Source organism: Saccopteryx leptura, chromosome 5 (genome assembly GCF_036850995.1).
Source record: "Saccopteryx leptura isolate mSacLep1 chromosome 5, mSacLep1_pri_phased_curated, whole genome shotgun sequence".
Taxonomy (NCBI): Eukaryota; Metazoa; Chordata; class Mammalia; order Chiroptera; family Emballonuridae; genus Saccopteryx; species Saccopteryx leptura.
The window spans coordinates 120,156,238-120,181,349 of NC_089507.1; the positions used below are offsets into that span (position 1 = coordinate 120,156,238).

The 25,112-nt window shown below is 39.1% G+C and overlaps 1 protein-coding gene across 6 annotated transcripts in view; it reads left to right on the forward strand.

The window, feature by feature from the left end:
* ODAD2 (outer dynein arm docking complex subunit 2) overlaps positions 1–25,112 on the forward strand; it is a 224,608-nt gene that overhangs the window by 101,103 nt on the left and 98,393 nt on the right. For all 6 annotated transcript variants that reach the window (XM_066386871.1, XM_066386873.1, XM_066386872.1 and 3 more), the window contains 4 exons: positions 988–1,230; positions 2,080–2,190; positions 2,322–2,476; positions 4,081–4,323. In XM_066386871.1, the coding sequence (XP_066242968.1) occupies positions 988–1,230; positions 2,080–2,190; positions 2,322–2,476; positions 4,081–4,323 (752 nt within the window). The remainder of the gene's footprint in view (positions 1–987; positions 1,231–2,079; positions 2,191–2,321; positions 2,477–4,080; positions 4,324–25,112) is intronic.

The following is a 25,112-nucleotide window of genomic DNA, read 5'->3' on the forward strand; positions in this document are numbered from 1 at the left end:
GTGAAGTGGGTCACGTGGTAAGAGGTGAAGACAGACGACCGCAGTGACCACCCATCCAATGAGCTACAAGGTTTGGACTTCATATAGATAATGAAGAATAATTGTAGCAGACAGATACTTTAAACTATCTGCCTTGTGTTCAATCCATTGTCTTAGAATTTCCTCCCACGTTGCTATCCTGTCTCCAGTAGGTACCTGAGAGCCATGTAAATACTCCCCACCTACATCCTTCCTGGGGCCATAACTCATTAGACCTTCGGTTTCCACCTGACTCGGGCTGCTTCTGCTGCATCTCTCCCAGGAATTTGGATATAGGAATCAGAGGCTCTGCTTAGTCCAGGCTACTCCCTTCTACACTTGGGTTGATGGTCATGACTGTGTGGGTAGCATCCCTGGAATTTGACCTGCAGAGAGAGAAGAATGGAGTAGACATGCATATGATAAAGACAGCTTTGGGAGGCCTGGTTCCAGTTCCTTTACCAGCACCTGTCAGGTGCTGCATCCATATGAGCTGCCTGTCTTTAGCGGCTTGTTTACTGCAGAGGACAGAGAGGAGCCTGTGCCACTGGCTTCAGGTGGTTTCTGTAGTGCAGGCAGAGGTGGGTCTCATGATTTTGACAGTGTGTATAGACCTTTTCATTCTCATTAGAAAGTTCTAGTGACTTTAGGGAGCCTACTTTTCTGAGATACTAGGGCTGAGGACGTGGTTTACAAGTCTTACTAATGGGAATGTTACAGCTGTGTTAAGAAAATACTGTCTTGGTGGGAATAAATTTCTTGTGGGAAAGAAATGTAAAAGCTCCCAAGCCTGGAGGAAGGAGTTTTGAAGGGTTTTGTTTCTTTGCTTTCACTGACTGCTGTGTAGTATGAAAATTAACTTTAAAATATCCTCTTATATTTGGTGGAGGTGAGCCTGGTCGCAGCCCTGAAGCTATCGAGGGATGCGTTAAGTTTTATTGGGAAGACTCGTGTTGGTCTGTCTTGTAGGTTGCTCTCCTCGACTGTGCACAGAGTTCTGCAGAACCTGCTCAGGCGAGTCTGTATGACACCAGAGACGTGGAAGTGGCTCGCTGTGGGGCACTAGCGCTGTGGAGCTGCAGTAAGAGTTACGCAAATAAAGAAGCCATTCGGAAGGCTGGCGGGATCCCATTGCTAGCCCGCTTGCTGAAGACATCTCATGAAAACATGATGATCCCGGTGGTGGGAACACTGCAAGAGTGTGCCTCAGAGGTACCAGGGCCAGTTCTGCTTCCCGACTCTCCTTTGCTTTGAATTTCTTTAGCTGAAAAACAATTTGTAAGGGTAGTATGACTGCTAAAGACTTTTTTTCAGGAAGTTAAAATTTTATTAGATCAAATCCCAAACCAAGTTGCTCTTTCTTTCTTTCTTTCTTTCTTTCTTTCTTTCTTTCTTTCTTTCTTTCTTTCTTTCTTTCTTTCTTTCTTTCTTTCTTTCTTTCTTTCTTTCTTTCTTTCTCTCTTTCTTTCTTTCTTTCTTTCTTTCTTTCTTTTTTGGTATTTTTCTGAAGCTGGAAATGGGGAGGCAGTCAGACAGACTCCCGCATGCGCCTGATCGGGATCCACCCGGCATGCCCACCAGGGGGTGATACTCTGCCCATCTGGGGCATAGCTCTGTTGCAACTCACTCTAGCGCCTGAGGCAGAGGCTATAAAGCCATCCCCAGCGCCCGGGCCATCTTTGCTCCAATGGAGCCTTGGCTGTGGGAGGGGAAAAGAGAGACAGAGAGGAAGGAGAGGGGGAGGGGTGGAGAAGCAGACGGGCACCTCTCCAGCCCTGGCTGGAACTGAACCCGGGACTCCTGCATGCCAGGCCGACGCTCTACCACTGAGCCAACCGGCCAGGGCCCAAGTTGCTCTTTCTAATATTAACTAAGTTGCTACTTGTATGATTTATTTTTGAAAATGTTGACTAAATTATCTTTTTGTTATATTGATAATGTTAACCTTGGACTTTAGTGTGTTTGTTAAGAAAGTCTATTCAGTGTAACTATTAATAAATATAAATAGACACTTATATGCATGCATTATATGTACATCAATATTTACATTCATACTCCTAGGAAAACTACCGAGCTGCAATCAAAGCAGAAAGGATCATTGAAAATCTAGTGAAGAACCTGAATAGCGAGAACGAGCAGCTACAGGAGCACTGTGCCATGGCGATCTACCAGGTGTGTGGGCCCTCAGCACCGGCCTAGGCTGCTCTTCACGGGGGTTCGGGCTGGAATGGAGCCTCTTTGACAGTCACTGGAGTCTTGTGTACCTTGCTCACTGACAGCCTGTGACTTGACTTTTTGTGTAGTGTGCAGAAGATGAGGAAACCCGTGACCTAGTGAGGCTGCACGGAGGACTCAGACCCCTGGCCAGTCTGCTCAATAACACTGACAATAAAGAACGTCTGGCTGCAGTCACAGGGGCGATATGGAAGTGTGCCATCAGCAAAGAGAATGTGACCAAGTAAGACAAGGCGTTTGATATTGTGTAAGAAATGTGAGGCCACCAAAACATAACCTTGTAATTTCATGCTATGTCAAGAAAGTTGATTTTTATGCTACTCCTCTCGTTTTTATCAATGCATATTTTGGTCTAAGTTGAAAGAATTAAGGAATTCTTAGAAACGGAACACCCCTACTTTCCCTCCCACCACCTGACAGTGGTTTTTGGTCAGGGGCTTGCTGACATCATCTTTCTGTGACAGCGGACTGTCTGGCACATGGGCAGCACTTCAGTGAGAAGTACCTCTCTCATTTCTTGCAGAGTCCTATTGTGGTGAGGAGACTTTCCCACTGAATCTCTAGAGATGGAAGTGGTTTCATTCTTTTCCGTTTTATGAAAATAAGCAAGACGTGTCATATCAGCCAAATGCCAACTAACCAGTTAATCTTAAATAGTAGTCATTTTTCCAATATGATTTTAAAATATTTATAAACCTTATGACCATTTGGTGTAATTTAATTTTCAAATTTATCTCCACTTATTTTTAGAGTTTTCACTCTCTATGATGGGTGTTCCTTGTTTCATTGTGATGATTATCTTAAACAAACAAACAAAATCACATGTGTACTTTAACACAAGAGAGATTTATTTTGTTTTGTTTACGTAAAATGGTCTCTATAACATGGGGAAACAGCCCTTAGCATGGTGGGATTGTTGCCTCTCAGATCTGGAAGCAGTAGCTATTTTAGAGGCTCGACACTTTGCGGTTAAGGACACAGACAACTGGGTGTGGGTGCCGGCTTCACTGTTTACCAAGATTCAGATTACTATATTTTTTGCTCCATAAAATGCACCTGACCATAAGACACACCTAGGGTTTTAAGGAGGAAAACAAGAAAAAAATATTCTGACCCAAATGGTGTGTTAAAATATTTAATAAAATACTGTATTTTTCGCTCCACAAGATGCACAGTCATTTTCCTCCTCGAATTTTTGGGGAAAAGAGTGCATCTTATGGAGTGAAAAATACAGTAACTTTCTGAAAATAGGATTATAATATATAGTGTGTACACTGTAAATTTTTTTTTAGGTGAGAACTTTTTAGGGGAGATAGACAGACTCTTGCATGCACCCTGACTGGGATTCACCTTACAACCCCTGTCTAGGGGGTTGGCTAAAAACCCAAACTATTTTTAGCACCTGAGTTGGAGACTCCATGGAGCCATCTTCAGCACCCAAGGTCAATGCACTCAAACCAATCAAGCTAGGGCTGCGGGAGGGAGAAAGAGAGAGAGAGAGAGAGAGAGTGAGAGAAAGAGAGAGAGAGAGAGAGAGAGAGAGAGAAAAGAGGAGGGACGAGAAGCAGATGATTGCTTCTCCTATGCGCCCTGACTGGGAATCAAACCTGGGATATCCACATACTGGATTGATGCTCTACCACTGAGCAAACTGGCCAGAGTCCACTGTAGTGTTTTTGTAAGGATGGGATGACCCTATAGTTGCAGTGAGTAATTTTTAGCTATTAATATTATCACTGTTAATTATCACCAGCTAACTTTATACCTAAAATAATAGTGTTATCCTCTTTTCTTCCCTCCTCACCTCTTTCCCTGTGATGAACTTAGGTTTCGAGAATACAGAGCCATTGAAACGTTGGTGGGACTGTTAACTGACCAGCCTGAAGAAGTTCTTGTGAACGTGGTGGGCGCACTGGGAGAATGTTGCCAGGAGTATGAAAACCGAGTCATTATCCGGAAATGTGGTGGCATTCAACCCCTCGTGAACCTCCTGGTTGGAATAAACCAAGCTCTGCTCGTCAATGTCACAAAAGCAGTTGGGGCTTGTGCAGTAGAACCTGAAAGTATGATGTAAGTGGCTCTACAGACGGAAAGGTTTTATTTGAGGGTATTAGGGGAAACACTCGGGTAGTCGTGGAAGACTGCCATCACTTAAAATAGGTGTACATGAATAATGGAAAGGTAAAATGCATTTGCATATAAATAGCCATAGGGTTACCAAATTATAACTTGGTATAACATGGAAGTCTGAAGCTGGGCATATTGGGAGGACTTTAAATACCAGTAATCAATTTACCATACAAAAACCTTAATCAACAAAACTTGTCTCTGTACCCCAAGGAAGAATAATCTTTTTCTGTTTCACTGAGGTCCTGAGAAATTCTAGGCAGCATTCCCATTGTATCCTCCTTGTTTCTCAGTTGAAGTCAGCAACCTATTTTGTTCACCTAAATGGATGGGAGCAGTTGGGGAGAAAGACAAAGGATATTATGCTGTACTTTTTCTCCTTGAGCAAATTATTGTCTAATTAGGGAGACTTATATGTGGTACAATTTAAAAACAGTAGTATAATTATATATCCAGAAGAAGGAGGAACCCATATGGGTCAAAGTTGTTGTATTAGGGTTCTCTTAGAATCAACAGACCATGTGCATGTGTGTGTATGTGTGTGCGTGTGTCCGTGTTTGTGTGTGTGTGTGTGTGTGTGTGTGTGTGTGTGTGTGTGTGTGTATGTGTGGAGAGAGAGACAGAAAGACAGAGAGAGACTGAGACAGAGGGATTTACATTAAGGGATTGGCTCATGTGATTGTGGAGGATTGCAAGTCCAAATTCTGGTGAAAAAGGCTGGCAGGCTAGAGACTCAGGAAAGAGTTGTAGTTTGAGTTCAAAGGCAGCCTTCTGGCAGAACTCCTCCTTGCTTAGGGAGGTTACTCTTTGTTTTATGAAAGCCTTCAACTGATTAGATGAAGTCCAGTGATATGGATGATAATTCGCTTTACTCAAAGGCCACCAGTTTACTGTTAATCTCACCCCAAAAGAATACCTTCATAAAAATAAGCAGGATGATGTTTGGCCAAATATCTGGTCACCTTTTAGCCTAATCAAGTTGACACATAAAAAGGAGCATCATAAACCCACTCCTTGTCAGCTCGGTGTCTGTGCAGGCATCTCAAACCACACTTAATCTCTATTAAATACAGAATACCATACTTCTGCCTGGTTAGCTTGCCTATAACCAAAATGAAATAGTCATTTCTCCAGAAGAGGAAGCAAAGTCCTTGAGTGATGTTTTCTTTCACTGATATCTTTTAACTTAAATACTATGAGGTAAAGTTCACAATACTGTACTTAAAAACTATGACAAAGTCAGTATATTTCATGATACATGATGACAGGATAAGAGAAGGAAGAAAACAAAGATACACACACACATTTATAACAAAACAGGAAGGAACACTGACAATTATGGCCTCGTTTCTGTAACTGGTCACATGGCTGTTGCTGGGATCTGTAACTGCCTTCCATCACTGCCCATCCTGTAGCCCTTTAGCGTCAGCTAGAACTTCAGTTCTTTGTGGTTCTTTACTAGATGGGGTGGCTTCATTCTTGAAAGGTCTGGGCCATGTAGTAGTCCTGCCTGGATTGGATTTGTTGTGTTTCCTATTGGCTTTAATCAAGGGCATGTCATAGTAAGAGATACTCCAAGGGACCTCCTGTGTTCCAGATATATTTATCCTTATATGTGTTGTGGGAAACCAGTCCAGTGTGCCCGTGGTTGTCAGGGTCAGTTACCCCAGCCAGCACAACAGCTCCCTTCCTTGCTTGTTGATGTAGAGACATAGGAAGGCCAAAGTGGCTGCCTTAACTCCCAGTTCAGTGGCATCGTTGTGTCTCCTGGTGGAATCATTCTTCCCTTTGGAACTAAGACCTCCAGGCCAGCAAAGCATACAGTTATGAGGACAGAAGTAAAAATTTTGCTAGTGGGTCACTAGCTATAATAGTAAATAGGGCTCCCATTCTCATACCTTGATTCCTGGACCCATGAATTCTGACTGTGGGAGTAATAACACCCTACGGTTTATAGGTATATAGCTCTATTGACCCAACCTGTAGAATCCTAGAATCCCAACAGCCTCCCTTCTTTTCATCCCGTCTCTGTCCCCTTTAGTCCAGATGACAGTGTTTCTATTGAAGTGGTTGATTGGCTCTATGACTCACACCTGTAATCTCTTTGTCACGTGATTGTCTAGCTATACCCTTGATGTTTGCTCTGGAATGCACTTTCTCACTTTTTGCAAAACAAATAAGATGAACATTTTCTACATCTTCAAGTTTGGTTCATTTTTGCTTAACAATTTTCTTTCTTCTTGCACTTCACTATAATTAGTAAGGAATAACCAGGCCACACCTTTAATGCTTCATTTAAAAATCTCTTCTGGTAAATGTCCAAGTTGTTGCTCACAAGTCTACCTTCCACAAAGCATAAGAACACAATTTTTTTTTAAGTAAGAGGACGGGAGATAGACTCCCGCATGTGCCCTGACCAGGGACCAGGATCCACTCAGCAATCCCCATCTGGGGCTGATGCTCAGACCAACCGAGCTATTCTCAGCACTCAGGGCCAATGCTTGGACCAACCAAGCCACTGGCTGTGAGAGGAGAAGAGAGAGAGAAGAAGGAGAGGGAGAGAGGAAAGCAGATGGTTGCTTCTCATGTGTGCCCTGACTGGGGATTGAACCTGGGATGTCCACATGTTGGGCTGACACTGTAATCCACTGAGCCAACTGGCCATGGTCATGAGAGCACAGTCTAATCAAGTTTTTTCTACTTTACAACAAGGAAAACCTTTCCTTTAGTTCCAATAACTTATTCTTCATTTCCTTATGAGATCTCATCAGAGGTACCTTTAGCATTTATATTTCTGCCAGCAGTCTCTTCAAGGCAATGCTAGCTTTTCTAACATGTGTACCTCTCATCTTCCAGCCTCTACATGTCACCTAATTCCAAAGCCACTTCCACAGTTTTAGGTCACAGCAGCACCCCACTTCCCTGTACCAAAATCTATTAGTTTTCCAGGGATGCCATAACAAGGTTCCACAGACTGGGAGGCCTAAGCAACAGAAAGGCGTTTTCTCACAGTTCTGGAGGCTGGAAGGTGAGGGTGCTGGCAGGGCTGCTTTCTCCTCAGGCCTCTCCTCTTGCGTTTGGTCACCTTCTTGCTGCCTCCTAATGTGGTCATTCCATTGTGCACTTGTGACCCCGGCTTCTCTCTGTGGCCTCATCTCTTTTGATAAAGACAGCAGTCATACTGGATTAGGACCTACCTAGGGGCTCCATTTGAACTTCATTGGTTCTTTAAGCACGCTACCTTCAAGTGTAGTCATATTCAGAGGTTCTGGATATTAGGACTTCAACATGGGAACATTTGAGGGTCACAATTCAGTCTACAGTAATTGTCGTAATTAGTTTTCTGGGAGAAGTGGCTGAAGTATATTGTTAATGGACGGAACCTATTTGAATGAGTGGAAGAGCAGGCAAGCAGGAATAAGGGACACATGAACAGAGACTTGAGCAGTGAGAAAGCAGCGAGAATGGAAAGACCAGTCTGAGGAAGACAGAAGTAAGAAGCAGACCACCAGTCAGCTGGTCAAAGGAGTGACCTTGATGGCTAAGTTTATCTGCCTGAAATCTCAGCATTTTCTCTTTTTGAAGTTGTGCTAGCATTTAGCCTTGCAGGTGTTCTTGAGCAAAGATTAGTCCACAGGCCTACCTTACTAATACTGAATCAAGACAAAACATGGTGGGGGGTTTCCATTCAGTCTCAACAACCTGGCTCTGTGCCATCTTGAATCCTATGCTTCCCTTGATTGCATTAAGTGATTCAGACCATGCTAATCCATAGAAATTTTCAGGCTCTTAAGGAAATAATTTAAACTTATAATTTGCATTTAATAGTTAGTGGACTTCAGGGCAGGGTACAATAGAGCTTACATATTTTAATAAGTTACATATTTTTATTTTGAGTTACTTATTGTTTACATATATGTATACTCTCCTATGTCATTTCATTCTGATTCACTCATACATTTATTCAACTCATTTAGAGGCTGCTGTGTACAGATGTACCCTGCACAACTGTAGGGAGTTCTGTTCACATAGACTTCTATGTACAGAGACCACACATTGTGTGGCCATCTACAGAACCCTGCTGAGATGCTGTTTACTGTCTATGTCATCATTTGATTACTAAAGAAGGCTTATTCCCTATGCCAGTAGTTTCTGGTAGGATCTTCTTCCCTTAGCTATACCTCCCAGTGTCTGAAGACAAGAATCATTTGTATCCAATTGTTTAGACCAGGGGTCTCAAACTCGCGGCCCGCCGAACAATTTTGTGCGGCCCGCAGACTAATCCACGAAGTTCAAAATATTTTGGATAAAATTAAGTAAGCCTAGGGGCCTACTTGTATTTTTCATTTCTCTAGCATCCTAGCTAGATATTAGCTTAGTTAACAGCAGTTGTGATGCGAACTACAGTTTCTGGTCGTTTTGTGACACTGAGTAAACTGCATGTACGATTGTGCTTGTTGTACTGATTTTTTTTTTGTTTTCAACTGCAGTGAGAAAAGTGTTGCGTAACAGTTGCCTTTTGTAGACCTAGTGTGGCCCACCGAACGGCTGTGATCTTGCTCTGCGGCCCACATGCTGAGTTGAGTTTGAGACCCCTGGTTTAGACCCTTTTCCATCATACGAAACCAAAAACTCTAAGACAGTCATAGAATTTTGTTAATGTCATTCTCTTTCAGGGTCTCATGGCTTCACCCACCTACATGGCTGATAGAAAAGCCTCCAGATCTTTTTTTGAATTTGGTTATAAGACACTTAATCTCAGGTTTTTCAGAAACCAAGGAACACTAGTTGCACACATGCTAACTTTAAGAGAAGAATATTGGCTGGAGTTGTTAAACAATTTCTAATGTTCACCTTTTTGAAAAAACACGTATTCTTAACTGAATAAACACCTGTCAGAAATGACTATGTCTTTTGCTCTTTGGCTCCTCAAAACAGTATTTTTTTTTTTTTTTTTTTTGGTCTAAACTCAAGTCTTAACTACTATCAACTCCCTCTGAACACTTTTTGAGCTTGTCTCCTCTTCCCTGCTCTCAGGTGAGGTTCTGCCGTCTTCTACCTGGATGGGGAAAGCAGGTTCTATTTGGTGTCACCTCAGGTGTCTCCTTTCCCTTCCCACGCCTTCCTGCACAGTGCTGAAATTTACTTTTCTGAACTCTAGATCTGATAATGTTGTTTCCTTGGCACAAAGAACCCTCAGTGACTTCTCAGTGCTTTCAAAAGCACACCCAAGTTCCTTAGCCTGATACTCCAAGCCTTTACCTTCTGCTTCCATTCCGCCTGTCAAGCTTCATTCTTCCCTGCAAGTGTTAACTATCTAGAGTTATAACATTATTTGTATATTACTTATACATTGAAAAAGTGTTTATCAATTATCCAAAAACAGTGTGATTGAAAGAGAGCAACTGGATGAGAGGAGGTCACTTTGGTTGGAGTGGACAGAGGGAGGAGAAAGTGGTCTCTGGGTGGGTAGTATTTGAACCAGGACCTGAAAGGTGAGGAGATGCCCGAGGGGAGAATGTATCATGGAGCAGCAACATGAGCCCTGAGGCAAAGTGATTTTCCCTTGAGTGAAGCTAGCTGGGAATTTTTTTTATAGCTTTCAAGCAGATTTTCTCATTATCTGCTGAACTGTTAGCGGTATATGTTTTTCTATCACTGTGTAATGGTGTTACCACTCATCTTTTTATGATGACTACTAGTTTTATTAATAAATATGGTGAGTTTTATTTATACAGATTATAGCTTGTTCTTGCAAACTCCTGCCGCTATTCTCTATCTTAGATTGAATGACTTCTACATAAGTCATTTCCCAGGTTATCTAGTGGACACCTGAAAATTCATTATTATGTATTTCCACAATGGACTTTTTAAATATAACTATACTAAGTAAATTGTTATATTATTGATTTTTTTCAGTTGATTGATTCAAGGAAAGGCCAGAAAAAATAGCCACACACATTTTTTAGTTTGAAGCTTTAAGAACCTAGGTTTTGAAGCAACAAAATATAATGAAGGAAAAAAATGACTCGGTGATAAGCCACAGGACCTAAGGACCCTTTGAGTTGGGAAACAGATAAGTAATTTTAAGATATAGTAAACTAGAAAGCCTGGCGGTCATATGAAATGACCGCTGTTCTAGATATTATAAATTGTAATTAAAATGATTTGTGCAAAGGTGTCTGCTAATTCAAACTGAATTACCTAGGGCAGGCGGCGAGGACGCCCCTTTGCTTAGTGCCCCACGGGGTTTCCCCCTTCTACTTGCTTAATTGCTTAAAGTAGAGTGCAATGAAGGAAACCACTGGCGGTACATTTCTTAAGAGCCACTGCTAGCTCAATAAATAAAGGTGATTTAAATAATAAAATGTTAATTCACATGTCAAAGATCTCTTTGTACACAACATTTCTTGTGTAGATCTTTCCATCATTTTTAAGCTCGCCTTGCAGAGGAGCATCAATTATTTTTAATTTTACGTCCGTTCTTTCACGAACTCTTGAACAGGCAACATAAAGTTGACCGTGTCCAAATGCAGGCTCAGGTAAAAAAATGCCAACATGCTTACTGCCTTTGTTCAAGGGACTCATTTTGTCGAGACAGGCTTTTTTGTCTTGCATCTGAGGCAAGCCTTGTTTCTCTATGCTCATCAGTCTCACTTTGCCGAGAAAGACGCATTTGCTCTGCGATGGAAGCAAGCTTTGTCTTTCTCTGCTCAGTGGTTTCTTTTTGTCGAGAAAGCCGTTTTTGTGCAGCTTTAGCTCCTTTTCTCTCCTCTTCAGTGCTGTATTTTCTAGGAGGCATTCTTAAAAGAAATTATGTTAAGATGTAGTTTTTATGTAAAACAGATGATAGCCAATGCAAACAAATGTTCACCTTCCCCCTGACCCGCTCAATTTGCGTTCAGCCTTAAATTGTTTCAAAAGCAGATGATTGCCAATGCAAACAAATGTTCACCTTCCCCCTGACCCGCTCAATTTGCATTCAGCCATGGCAACTTCACCCCATTGGCTAGTACAGTTACGCAAGCAACCAATAAGCTATCGGCGACAGACACTTAAGCCGCATATAATAAAGATGATGAGATAGCAATAAGTAAATGTATTTTTTGGTAAATACACTATTTTGTGGAATTTTATGAGAGACTTAACTTCTCGGCAATGATATGGAAACTACGATGAAGAACACAAGTAGGAAAAAAAAAATCACATTCCCCATAACAAGGAAATGACCACAACTCCAAATCTTAAGTGTGAAACACCTGCACAATGCTGTGAATTATTGGCTTGTGTATAATATGCTCACAGCTAACACATGCTACTCCATTTGCAAGCTTTCCCCCCAAATAAGTGTCATGGTCAGGATATGCATAGCTAATATCTGTTGCATGGAGAGCAGAGGCTAGGGGAGTGAACGGGCCTTGGAGGAAGTGAGATGTCTTCCACGAGAGACCTAGTTTTGCATTGTGAGACATCAAGAGATGCAGAGCCTAAGGAGAAGTCATATGGAGATGTCATTTAATATCGTCTACAATGGACTCCCAGCCCACTAAGACTGCAGGAGACATTTAGGATTGAAAAGGGTACTGGAGACTCTGATCATCAGATCACAACAACACAGTGAAAGCTATAAATTTTAAAGATTTGTAGTGAGAGCCCGATTGACTGAATGTTCAGAATGAATGAAGATGTGTTTCTAGGTGTGGGGCAGCTGTGTTAGGCTTACTCATGGGGTTACTAGCTGTAAGCCCTTTGCTTGATGAGGGCATGAGCACGTGGCAGAGGCATGTGTGCATAGCTTTTATATAAGGCTATGGGTGCTTGTGCTCGAGAGAGATTGAGGATTATGGATGTGCAGATTGTCTGCCCACCACTGTGAGGGGCCAGTTTTTTTGTTTGTGTGCCTGAGAGGCGGTTTCCTCTGCCTGTGTGCTTGTCCGCCATTGTGAGACTTTATTAAATGGAATGGCCCAACCCTTTCCGGCTCCACAGTTTTCTACTGTCTGCCCGAATCCAATGTGAACCTGCCTGGCCTTGGCCACCAGGATTACACTAGGGCAGGAGTTGGGAACCTATGGCTTGTGAGCCAGATGTGGCTCTTTTGATGTCTGCATCTGGCTCGCAGACAAATCTTTAATAAAACAAAAAAATAATGTTAAAAATATAAAACATTCTCATGTATTACAATCCATTCATTTCTTACCGCTCATGTTCATGGTTGCGGTGGCTGGAGCCAATCACAGCTGTCCTCCCGGACAACACCAAATTTTTATTGGATAATGCGTAACATACACGGGTTGTTGTATGGCTCTCATGGAATTGCCTGACCTGTGGTGGTGCAGTGGATAAAGCGTTTACCTGGAAATGCTGAGGTCGCCGGTTCGAAACCCTGGGCTTGCCTGGTCAAGGCACATATGGGAGTTGATGCTTGCTGCTCCTTCCCCCTTCTCTCTCTCTCTCTCCTTTCTAAAATAAATAAAAAAAAAAATCAAAAATATGTAGCGTTCATGGCTCTCTCAGCCAAAAAGGTTCCCAACCCCTTCACTGGGGCAAAGAGAATTGCAGATTTTTGTGGGATTATGTTTGAGGTAATTTCATCATAAAAGGAAAAGAAAGGTAAATTTGGACAAGTAATTTCCCCATAATTGCAAGGCCATTTAGGCAATATACTCCTTCCTTAAAACAGCCAAAAGGAAAATATGTAAAGTTTTACAAAAAACTTGATAGGACAGTCTAAATAGTTATAAAAAATAAATTGTGAGTCCAGAAGAGAAATAGAACAATCAGTGAACTAAAAACCTGGATAGAAACAAAAGAAATATATTAATAATAAACACATGGGGTATATAGGTCATACAAGATGGAATTAAAAAGAAAACTATATTAGAATTATACTAGAATAATTGATAAACATGGAACCTAAAGAGATCCAGCATAAATTAATTTGCGTGCTTTAAGAAGAGTTGGAACCAATGGAATATAATCTTTTTAAAATTTTTTATTAATTTTAATGGGATGACATTAATCAATCGGGATACATAGGCAGAGAAAACATCTCCAGGTTATTTTGACATTTGATTAGGTTGCATTCCCATCACCCAAAGTCATATTCTATCTGGTTTTTTCTGTGCCCCTCCTCTCCCCCCACCTCCTCCCTTACCCTCCTCAGCCCCGGTAACCACCACACTCTTGTCCATGTCCCTGAGTCTTATTTTTATGTCCCACCTATGTATGGAATCATATAGTTCTTAGTTTTTTCTGATTTACTTATTTCACTCAGTATAATGTTATCAAGGTCCATCCATGTTGTTGTAAATGATCCGATGTCATCATTTCTTATGGCTGAGTAGTATTCCATAGTGTATATGTACCACATCTTCTTTATCAAGTCATCTATTGAAGGGCTTTTTGGTTGTTTCCATGTCTTGGCCACTGTGAACAATGCTGCAATGAACATGGGGTTGCATGTGTCTTTACGTACCAGTGTTTTTGAGTTATGGGGGTATATACCCAGTAGAGGGATTGCTGGGTCATATGGTAGTTCTATTTTTAGTTTTTTGAGGAACCACCATACTTTCTTCCATAGTGGTTGTACTACTTTACATTCCCCAAAACAGTGGATAAGGGTTCCTTTTTCTCCACAGCCTCTCCAACATTTGTTATTACCTGTCTTGTTAATAATAGTGAATCTAACAGATGTGAGGTGGTATCTCATTGTAGTTTTGATTTGCATTTCTCTAATAGCTAGTGAAGATGAGCATCTTTTCATACATCTGTTGGCCATTTCTATTTCTTCTTGGGAGAAGTGTCTGTTCATGTACTCTTCCCATTTTTTTTATTGGATTGTTTGTTGTTGAGTTTTATGAGTTCTTTGTATATTTTTGATATTAGGCCCTTATCTGAGCTATTGTTTGAAAATATCATTTCCCATTTAGTTGGCTGTCTATTTTGTTGTCAGTTTCTCTTGCTGAGCAAAAGCTTCTTAGTCTGATGTAGTCCCATTCATTTATCTTTGCCTTCACTTCCCATGCCTTTGGAGTCAAATTCATAAAGTGCTCTTTGTAACCAAGGTCCATGAGTTTAGTACCTATGTTTTCTTCTATGTAATTTATTGTTTCAGGTCTTATATTTAGGTCTTTGATCCATTTTGAATTAATTCTAGTACAAGGGGACAAACTGTAATTGAGTTTCATTCTTTTGCATGTGACTTTTCAGTTTTCCCAGCACCATTTGTTGAAGAGGCTTTATTTCTCCATCATGTGTTGTTGGCCCCTTTATCAAAAATTATTTGACCAGGCCCTGGCCGGTTGGCTCAGCGGTAGAGCATCGGCCTGGCGTGCGGGGGGTGGGGGGGGCCTGGGTTCGATTCCCGGCCAGGGCACATAGGAGAAGCGCCCATTTGCTTCTCCACCCACCCCCCTTCCTCTCTGTCTCTCTCTTCCCCTCCCGCAGCCAAGGCTTCATTGGAGCAAAGATGGCCCGGGCGCTGGGGATGGCTCCTTGGCCTCTGCCCCAGGCACTAGAGTGGCTCTGGTCGCGGCAGAGCGACCCCCCGAAGGGGCAGAGCATCGCCCCCTGGTGGGCAGAGCGTCGCCCCTGGTGGGCATGCCGGGTGATCCTGGTCAGGCGCATGCGGGAGTCTGTCTGACTGTCTCTCCCCGTTTCCAGCTTCAGAAAAATACAAAAAAAAAAAAATTATTTGACCATATACATGTGGTTTTACTTCTGTGCTTTCTATTCTGTTCCATTGGTTGAGTGTCTATTTTTCTGCCAATACCATGCTGTTTTGATTATTGTGGCTCTATAATATAATTTGAAGTCAGTATTGTAATACCCCCAGCTTCGTTCTTTTTCCTTAGGATTGCTCTGGCTATTCGGGTTTTTTTTTTTTTTAATATTTATTTATTTATTTACAGAGACAGAGAGAGAGTCAGAGAGAGGGATAGATAGGGACATACAGACAGGAATGGAGAGAGATGAGAAGCATCAATCATTAGTTTTTCATTGCGACACCTTAATTGTTTATTGATTGCTTTCTTATATGTGCCTTGACCGTGGGGTTACAGCAGACCTAGTAACCCCTTGCTCAAGCCAGCGACCTTGGGCCCAAACTGGTGAGCTTTGCTCAAACCAGATGAGCCCGCGTTTAAACTAAAGATCTCGGGGTCTCAAACCTGGGTCCTCCGTATCCTAGTCTGACGCTCTATCCACTGCGCCACCGCCTAGTCAGGCTATTCAGGGTTTTTTATAGTTCCATATAAATCTGATGATTTTTTGTTCCATTTCTTTAAAAAATGACATTGGAATTTTGATGGAAATTGCATTAAATTTGTGTATCACTTTGGGTAATATAGTCATTTTGACTATATTTATTCTTTCTATCCAAAAACAAGGAATATTTTTTCCATTTCATTATATCTTTTTTGATTTCCCTTAACAATAATTAAATATGATCTTAATTAAAGATATCACAGAAGAAAGCTTTTTTTGTAAATCTGTAGGTCAAAAGACCCAAAGAGACCCTAGTAATAGTGATGCAAAGTAGCTAATAGTAACACATCCTGATAACTAGTATTTTTAAAATAGAGGACAAAATTAGTATATATAGGCAAAAGAAGCAAACCATGAAGACAGAATGTCTTTATAGTTTTCTATGGCTTCTTTTCATGTTGAAAGACATTTGTTGTATGATGAAATCCTCAGTTTAACACTCTTGGGGGAGAAAATATTGTCCAAGAATTTTACATTTGGCTAATTTGTCTTTCACATATGTAGGCAATAGCACAATCTCTAACATATTAGAAATTAATATAGCACTCACTAACTGTTGAAAAACTACTTACAAAGTCCTGTCAATCCAGTGGAGACCACTGAATTCATTCAAATCTTAAGCAACGTCATAGCAATAGAGGAATTATCATTAGGAGAATCATCTGTATTTTATAGATAATGATAATGTAATAATAGAACTGACAAATGTAAAACTATAGTCAGTGCAGGGTGGATAAGTGTGCATTATCTTTCACATAAATCAACTGTATACAACATTATTTTTACTTCACTATCATCTCTCCATCCACTTATCTTTCTGTACCTGTCCATCAATTCTTTTATCTAGCTTAGGCAGAAAGCAATATCTTGGGCAGGGGTCCCCAAACTATGGCCCGCGGGCTGCATGCAGCCCCCAGAAGCCATGTATCCGGTCCCCGCCGCACTTCTGGAAGGGGCACCTCTTTCATTGGTGGTCAGTGAGAGGAGCATAGTTCCCATTGAAATACTGGTCAGTTTGTTGATTTAAATTTACTTGTTCTTTATTTTAAATATTGTACTTGTTCCTGTTTTGGGGGTTTTTTTTGTTTTTTTTTTTTTACTTTAAAATAAGATATGTGCAGTGTGCATAGGCATTTGTTCATAGTTGGTTTTTTTTATAGTCCGGCCCTCCAACAGTCTGAGGGACAGTGAACTGGTCCCCTGTGTAAAAAGTTTGGGGACCCCTGATCTAGGGGAATTTACATTGGTTGTTAATGATTGTCATTTCTAGATAGGAGAATTTGGGTTTATTTTGAATTTTTCTGTACAGTGTGTATTATGGACATGTATCATCTTTACAAAATCAAAGTCCTTTGTCAATACCTTCACAATCTCACTTTACTTTGTGTAGAAATAATGGTAAGAGTATGATTGTGAAATTGTTGGGAAAGCCAGTATCACCACTCACCTACTATAATTTCTTCAGCAAATTATTAAACTATTTGGTTCTTTGGTTAGCAAATATATAAACTGGGAATAATGATGGTACCTATCCCATTGGGATGTGGTAATGATGAAGCAAATATATACTGCTCACAAAAATTAGGGGATATTTCGAAATGAATATGAAGCAATGAAAAAAGCATTTAATTTTTTATTAAACAAGAGCATCAGAGAGGCAAACAAGTCAAAGTTGTTTGATTATGCAAATGGGTTGCAAAACCAACTTTTATTTCATTGGTGAAAATGCACTATACAAAAGGCTGAAAGTACTGGAGTACCTGTATGTTCTCTGACCCCCAAATTTTTGTGAGCAGTATTTGGGGAGCATGGCATACTTTCTCATGCATTACCCGGAATATTATTTTCCCCAAGGTGAACCCAAACCCTGAGGATTTCTGAGCTACTTCAGAGGGCTGGTGAAGAAAGAATGAACTTCATGAGAGGAGAAACAAAGATAATTTGCTCATAATTTTATATTTAATATCTAACCCAGTTTCAGGCTCTGTGTAGTTACCCAACAAACATTTTGTTGTTTGAAATTTTATAGTATTTTATTAAAAAATTACATTCACCAAAACACAAGTGTTTTTTGTAATATTGATGTGATTTTATATATTTGAAGGCCAAGTTATCACTAATGAATCTTTTGAGAATGAAAGAGACAAAAGAAATTTCTATGAAGGAGCAGAAGGATGAGCCAGGGAAACTGTGAAGGAAACTCCTGGAAGAGTTATTGAAGAAACAGAAAGAAGAGAATGTTTAAAGGACATAAGGTGGTCAAAATGTCAAATTCTATAACAGGGTGTCATAAAAGAAAGACTAAACTGGCCTTTCTTGTGCAAGAAGGAGGTTGACGAATCCTTTTGTACTTGTAAATACAGTTTTCCCACAAATGTTTTTATAAATGCAGTAAAGCACTTTCAGAAAACAGTATTTTGAGTCTGGTAAGAATCCAAACAGCATTACTTTTGGCATCCTATTTTAGACATGGCTATTATTGCTAGATTTGTAGATTTATTGCATCTTTGAGCTTTAAGTTAAATGGCAATGAAATGGTAAATACCACCCTCTGTGTAAGTCTTAAATAATTCATGTGTTAGGAACTATTTTAATGACTAGCAGATTTATGTTTTAATGATTTGTCTGAGGCTGTGGCTCAAACTTAAATCACATATCAGGATAAACATATACTCTTAGCACAGTTTTACCAACTTTGTGTAATAGAATGCATAAGCAATTCTATTCCCTTATATATTTGTCATTAAAAATAAGAAACATCTTAATAATAACAGTTTGCCCACTGAATCAAAAGTGATTTTTAAAAAGCCAATGATCTCATAAATCTCTACTGACTTTTTTTAGTACTTCATGCCACTGCTTTTATCAACTCAATATAAATTATTGCTTATAATTATTTTCTTACCTAGGATCTAAAATGGAACATGTATCTTGACAGAAGTTTATAAAAAAATAGGCTTATTCATGCTGAATTTTATTTTCTTGTTGACTTTTAATGTTTCTTTGATAGGTACAGAATTCATTAGTGGTAACTTGGCCTTCAAATATATAAAATCACTTCAATATTACAAAAAACAACTAAAACACTTGTGTTTTGGGGAATGTAATTTTCTAATAAAATACTATAAAATTTCAAACAACAAAAAATATTGCAGCTAAACATTTAAGAAATATCTACTAATTATTTTCCACACCTCAGGATTTTTACTTTTGCTTTTTAAAATTTCTTTTGAAACAGCATTGGACTTACAGAAAAGTTGAAAAACAGAGTGCAGAGTACAGAGCGTTCCTGCATGCCCATTACCCAGCTTCCCTTCACATGCTGTTCAACTGGAAAGGAATCAGGGACGCTTTTCAGTTTTGTTCAAGTCCAGATTTTTGCATTGAAGGATGTTTTAAAGTTTTCTTCATTTAGATTTTGTCCATTCCTGTTCAATTCATTCCTAAGTATTTAATCTTCCTTGTTGGTGGTGCCACTGTTGTTTTTTTTCTCCTGCCATTATGTCCTTCAACTGATTACCTCTATGAACACTATTGAATTTTATATGTTAATCTATACTTTGCTATCTTATGGAATTCTCTCACTGTGTGAGTTAATTTTATCGTTAATTCTCTAGTGCTGTGGTGGACAAATAATATAGCCCATGGGCCAACTCCTATTTTTGTTAATAAAGTTTTATTGCAACATAGTTACACTTATTATCTCTGGCCACTTTTATGCTACAGAGGCAGAGCTGAGTAGTTGTAACAGAAACTGACCCACAAAGTCTGAAATATTACTGTGTAGTCCTTTACAGAAAGATTTGTTGACTTTGCTATAAGATATTCCAGAGAAACTTTAACTTCTTTAAAAATTCTTATTCCTTAAATTGATTTCTCTTGTCTAATTACCGTAGCTAATTCTATAGTATAGTGTTAAACAGTAGTGGAGACAGTGGACCTCTTTGCCTTGTTCCTGATTTTGGTGGAAAAGCCTCTAGTGTTTCTCTATAAAGTATATATTTATCCTATTAAAAAACTTTCAATTTCTATTTTTAAACTGGTTTTTTTTTCCATCAAAAATAGATGTTGAGCCTGACCAGGCAGTGGCGTAGTGGATAAAGCATCGAACTGGGACACAGAGGACCCAGGTTCTAAACCCCGAGGTAGCAGGCTTGAGCATGGGCTAATCAGGCTTGAGCGTGGGCTCACCAGCTTGAGCACGGGGTTTCTGGCTTGAGCATGGGATTGTAGACATGTCTCCATGGTCACTGGCTTGAGCCCAAAGATTGCTGGCTTGAGCTCAAGATCTCTGGCTTGAGCAAGGGGTCACTGGCTCAGCTGGAGCCCCTCCCCCACATCAAGGCACATATATGAGAAAGCAATCAACAAACAACTAAGGTGCTGCAACGAAGAATTGATGCTTCTCGTATCTCTCCCTTCCTGTCTGTCTATCCCTATCTGTCCCTCTCTGTCTCTGTCACACACAAAAAAAGAAATGGATGTTGAATTTTGTCAAAGACTTTTAAAGAATTTGTTCCATATATTCTGTTTAGACTTTCTCCTTATATCTATTACTATGGTGAATAATATTAATAGATTTCCAAACATTGAACCAACCTCACTAAGATTTTATTTATTATTTTAATTATTTTATTTATTATTATCTTTTTCAGAGAGAGACAGAGACAGGAAGGGAAAGATGAAACGCATCAACTCGTAGCACTTTTTAGTTCATTGATTGATTCTCAAGATTTTATTTAGTATTTTTATAACAATATTCATGAATGATAATGGTCTGTAGATTTTGTTTTACTATCTTTTTCAAATCAGGTCAACATTATATCTGCTTCACAAAAGGAATTAGGCAGTTTCTTTCATTCCAGTCCTCTGGAGTAATGTATTGCGCAGCAAGGCCACAGAGGCGCTGAGGGTCTGGTAGAAGTCTTCTGGGCAGTCCTGTGGGCCTGGTATCTGTGACCCTTTGTTCGTGCTTCATTAGCTTTCTCTAGTTCTTCTATGGAACCTGGTCTGTTTGTGCTTTCTACTCTGAAGGGGTCAACTTTGCCAGTCTACATTTCCTTATAAAAGGATCAATTTCATTCAGTTTACCAAATTTATTTGAATAGTAGTCTGCAAACTAATATCTTATGATTTTTAAATTTGTCTTTTTTCAGTGGTTATTTTCCCACCATTTTTTATTTTTGTATATGTGAGTTTTCTCCTGTTATTTTTTTCCTGCTCAAGTTATCTAGTATAATTTCTCTATTTTGTCTGTCTGAAAAAGATTATTTTATTAATTAGGTATATGATTCTATTCTCTACCTCATAAATTTCTGTTATCTTTATTTACTCCTTGTTACTTCCTTTGGTTTATTTTACAACCATTTTTCTAAATTTTTGAGGTAGGAAGTCATTTTATTTATATTCTTTTAGGTAAGTAATAAAAGTCGGTACTCTGAGTTTTTCTTTGACACTGCTTAAATATCCCCTGTAGATTCTGATGTGTAGTGTTTTTATTATCATTATTTTTAAGGAACTTCCTTAATTTCAATCTATATTTATCCTATTGCCAGGAGTTAATAGATTAAAAATAATTCTGCAAGGAAGAACACCTTTATGTTGTTGTTAGATATTTCTCATTGTACCACATCTGGGTAGAGTATGTTGATTGTCTTTTTTCCAGCTTTTTCTGAAACTTATTGATGTTTTATTTATGACCCAATGTAAGATGAATTTTTGTGAAGCATATATAGATGCCTGGGATGAAGATGTATTCTCTGTCAACAGATTTTAAAGTTTGATATATATTCTTAAGGTCTACTTTATTATGTTACTCAGGTCTTCTATCTCTACTTATTTTTTTGTACTTAATCTGTCTTATACTGAAAATGGTGTATTAAAATCTCTTATTATTAGTGTGCTTCTCTCTGTCTTCTTACATTTTATGTAGTTTTCACTTCTTAAAGTGAGACGCTGTGTTATTGGTATATAAATGTTTCTAGTCATTGTGAATTGTGGCTTTCAATATTCCAAATGCTATTCTTTTTCTTTTAATGAGTTTTGGCTTGATTTCTACTTTGTCTGATATGAGGATCTTTACCCCTACTTTATTTTTTCAATTGGTCTGGAATATCTTGCTCTATTTTTCTTCTTAGTCTTTCTGAATTGTTTTAGTTGTGCTCTTTTATACAGTACATATACATGGGTCTTGCTTTGTCAGATAAATTAAAACCACTTTTTCTTTTAATAAGTGAGTTAATCATTCCCATTTACTGATATGACTGATATGTTTGGTCTCAACAATGTTATATTTTAATTGCTTGTATTTATTATATTTGCTATGTTGCTTTCTCTCTCTCTCTCTTTTTGTGACAAGGACAGAGAGAGAGTCAGAGAGAGGGACAGATAGGGACAGAAAGGAAAGGAGAGAGATGAGAAGCATCAATTCTTTGCTACGGCATCTTAATTGTTCATTGGTTGTTTTCTCATATGTGCCTTGACCAGGGGGCTACAGCAGAATGAGTGACCCCTTGCTCAAACTGGTGACCTTGCGCTCAAGCCAGTGACCTTGGGATTCAAGCCAGCGACCATGAGGTCATGTCTATGAGCCCACGCTCAAGCCAGCGACCTCGGGGTTTCGAACCTGAGTCCTTTGTGTCTCAGTTTGACACTCTATCCACTGTGCCACTGCCTGGTCAGGCGCTATATTGCTTTCTCTTTGATATTTGTTTTTTTATTTAAATGAGAGTAAGAGAGATAGAGAGACAGACTCCTGCATGAGCCCTGACTAGGATCCACCTGGTGACCTAACCAAGCTATTTTTAGCACCTGAAGCAGAGGCTCCATGGAGCCATCCTCAGTGCCTGGGGCCAATGCACTTGAATCAGTCAAGCAATGGCTGTGGGAAGGGAGGAGAAGCAGATGGTTGCTTCTTCTGTGTTCCCTGACTAGGAATTGAACCTGGGACTTCCACAGGCCAGGCAATGCTCTATCACTGAGCCAACCGACCAGGGCCTCTCTATGAGATTTTGTATTCTTTGCTCTTTTATTTATTTTTAATTTGGAATGGTTAGTATTTGTTCTAGTTGTTATGTTTGTCAGTTTTTCTAATGCCTTTATTCTCCTTTTTCTTATTTTACCATTTCCTATTTAGCTTCTTAATTTTTACTTATATCTTTTAACTCCTACCAATTGTCTATGTAGTAATCAATGGGCTTATTCTATTTTTCTCTCTCCCTCTTTCTTTCCTCCCATTTTAAGTAAATTATTTTCTACTTTGTCTCAGAGTATAATATTTGAACATTGTTATACCCTCCTTGACTCTGCCCTTCTCTTAATCTTAGGTCAATGATTATACATGTTAAATGCTCATCATTTTTTTAGCTAAACTTTTAGACTCATATTTTAATTTGGAGCTTTAATTCTGGAGCCTATCTTATAAAAAAAAATCTTCAACAGGGTTCATGGGTACAGAATTACCTGAGTTCTTATAATTGAAAAGTATTTTTCCTTTTTTATCAGCTTTATAGTGGTATGATTGACAAATAAAAAATGTATATTTAATGTATACAATGTGCTGTTTTTATATGTATAAGTAAATATATATGCATACTTTGTGTAATCAAGCTAATTAATCATTCAACTTACAGTTACTATTTTTTGTATGTGGTGAGAACACTTAAGATCTATACTCAGAAAATTTCAAGTATATAGTACGTTATTATTAATATAGTTACCATGCTAAGTATCAGAGCTCTAGAGCTTATTCATCTTAAAACTGAAAGTTCATACCCTTTGACCAATATTTCCCATTTCCTTCACCTCTCAGCCCCTAGAAACCCCCGTTATACTGTTTTTCTATATTCAACTTTTTTTAGATTCCACATGTAAGTGATATAATACAATTTTTGTCTTCCTATGTCTGGCTTATTCACTTAGCCAAATGTATTTTACTTTGATCCACATTGTCAAAAAAAGCAGAATTTCTTTCTCTTTTAAGGTTGAATAATATTTTATTGTGTATATATACCACCATTTCTTTATTCATCTATATGAAACTCTTAGCTTGCTTCCATATTTTGGCTGTTGTGAATAACACTACTGTAAAGATAGGGTTGCAGATATCTCCTTGAGATACTAATTTTATTTCTTTTGGATATATATCCATAAGTGGGTCTTATGGCAGTTCTATTTTTAATGTTTTGAGGAACCTTCACACTCTTTTCCATAATGACTTCCAGTTTCCATTCCCACCGACGCTGTTCAGGGGTCCCCTTTCTCCACATCCTCATCTACATTTGTTCTCTCTTTCTTGTCTTTTTGATGGTAGCCATTCTAATTAGGGGTGAGGTGATTTCTCATTGTGGATTTGGTTTGCAGTTCTCTCATGATTAGTGCTGATGAACACTTTTTCATAAATCTTTTGACCATTTGTGATGTCTTCTTTGGAGAAATATCTTTTTTGTTCCTTTGCCCATTTTTTAATTGTTTATTATAATAGCACTCTTATATATTTTGATTATTAACTCCTTGTCAGAAATATGGTTTCAAACATTTTCTCCCATTCCATAGATTGTCTCTTCATTTTGTTGATTTTTTCCTTTGTTATGCAAATGCACACATGGATATTCAGTGAAGCCATTTTTCTATAAATACTCAGAGAACAGCCTTGATAGATATAAAATCTTTGGTTCCCATGTTCTTTCATTGCAAATTAAAACCACAATGAGATATCACCTCACACCAGTCAGAATGGCACTCATCAACAAAACAACACAGAATAAGTGCTGGCGAGGATATGGAGAAAAGGGAACCCTCCTGCACTGCTGGTGGGAATGCAGACTGGTGCAGCCACTGTGGAAAACAGTATGGAGATTCCTCAAAAAATTGAAAATCGAACTGCCTTTTGACCCAGCCATCCCACTTTTAGGAATATACCCTAAGAATACCATAGAACTGTTCCAAAAGGAGAAATGCACCCCCATGTTTATGGCAGCATTGTTCACAATAGCAAAGATCTGGAAACAGCCCAAGTGTCCATCAGAGGACGAATGGATTAAAAAGCTTTGGTACATATATACTATGGAATACTACTCAGCCATAAGAAATGATGACATTGGATCATTTACAATAACATGGATGGACCTTGATAATATTATACAGAGTGAAATAAGTAAATCAGAAAAAACTAAGAACTATATGAACCCATACATAGATGGGACATAAAAATGAGGCTCAGAGACATGGACAAGAATGTGATGGTATGGGGGTGGGGGGGTGAGGGGGGCCAAGAAGGAGAGAGACGGGGTGGGAGGAGGGGAGGGGCACAAAGAAAACCAGATAGAAGGTGATGGAAGACAATTGGACTTTGGGTGAAGGGTATGCAACATAATCAAATGTCAAAATAATTTGGAGATGTTTTCTCGGAACATATGTACCCTGATTTATCAATGTCACTACATTAAAATTAATAAAAATAAGAT